This window comes from Wasmannia auropunctata, unplaced genomic scaffold (assembly GCF_000956235.1).
Source record: "Wasmannia auropunctata unplaced genomic scaffold, wasmannia.A_1.0 LD336106.1, whole genome shotgun sequence".
NCBI classification, from domain to species: Eukaryota; Metazoa; Arthropoda; class Insecta; order Hymenoptera; family Formicidae; genus Wasmannia; species Wasmannia auropunctata.
This window is the reverse complement of record NW_012026784.1, coordinates 515,777-516,717: the sequence shown is the minus strand read 5'-3', so window position 1 is coordinate 516,717 and position 941 is coordinate 515,777. Positions and strand designations below refer to the sequence as shown.

Below are 941 nucleotides of genomic sequence, written 5' to 3'. Positions count from 1 at the left end.
TTTTTTTAATGTATAATTAATAATGATGAATAATGCTTTCAATTGCAGATTCGGCCTTTTGAAATGCCTGCGAAACTGAATGGCATTATGTATAATAATTTTTTAATCCACGATTTACCGGAGTTATTAGAAAATGTGCCATTAATTATACGGCAAAATATAACGTTTATGCAAGAGTGCCACCGCATAATTCGCGTATTGTTCAGCAGACGCTAAACGATAGATTTTTCCATAAATGGATTGGACACGGTGGTCCTAGAAATTGGCCTGCTCGATCACCGGATCTAAATCCTATGGACTTTTTTTTATGGGGTCACTTAAAACAATATGTTTACCAGGAACCGATTGATGATCTCGAAGAATTAGAAGACAAAATAATAGAAGCCATTGCCACTATAACACCTAATATGATTATTAGCGCTACAACAAATCTTCTTCGACGCGCCCAATTGTGTATTGAGTGCGATGGTGGTCATTTCGAACAGTTTCTGTAAATCTCGTTATTTTTTAAATTAATACCATTTCTCTTATCTTACTTTTCCTTAAATTTTATTATTTTAAAATTAATACTATTTCTCTTATCTTACTTTTATTCATTGATATTTTGTAATATTATACTGATATTAAAAATAATCATAAATAAACAAGACAAAGCTTAAAAGCGATCTCTTTGTCATTGTATGAAAAATTAAGATGTCTACAGCAAAAGTAACCTAACTGTCAAAATTCGATTTTTAAACTTAAAGCGTTATTAACTTATAAAATCATTAATGTTTTCAAATAAGAAGCTCAATTTCGATAATTAGATATTTTTGCGATAAGCGCATCAATTATGTCAATATTTAAATGTGAGTCAATGGACAAGGGCACCCCGCAATCGCGCGCGCAATGTACCATGCCTGAGCGCGCAAATTTCAGACGCCGTAATAGGATAACTTTAA

The 941-nt window shown here is 32.1% G+C and overlaps 1 protein-coding gene across 1 annotated transcript in view; it reads left to right on the top strand.

Moving 5' to 3' along the window:
- LOC105456503 (putative nuclease HARBI1) overlaps positions 1-494 on the top strand; it is a 3,712-nt gene extending 3,218 nt beyond the window's left edge. Inside the window, exon 4 of the mRNA XM_011700595.1 lies at positions 176-494. Coding sequence (XP_011698897.1) covers positions 176-494 — 319 coding nt within the window. The remainder of the gene's footprint in view (positions 1-175) is intronic.
- The last annotated feature ends 447 nt before the right edge of the window (positions 495-941 follow it).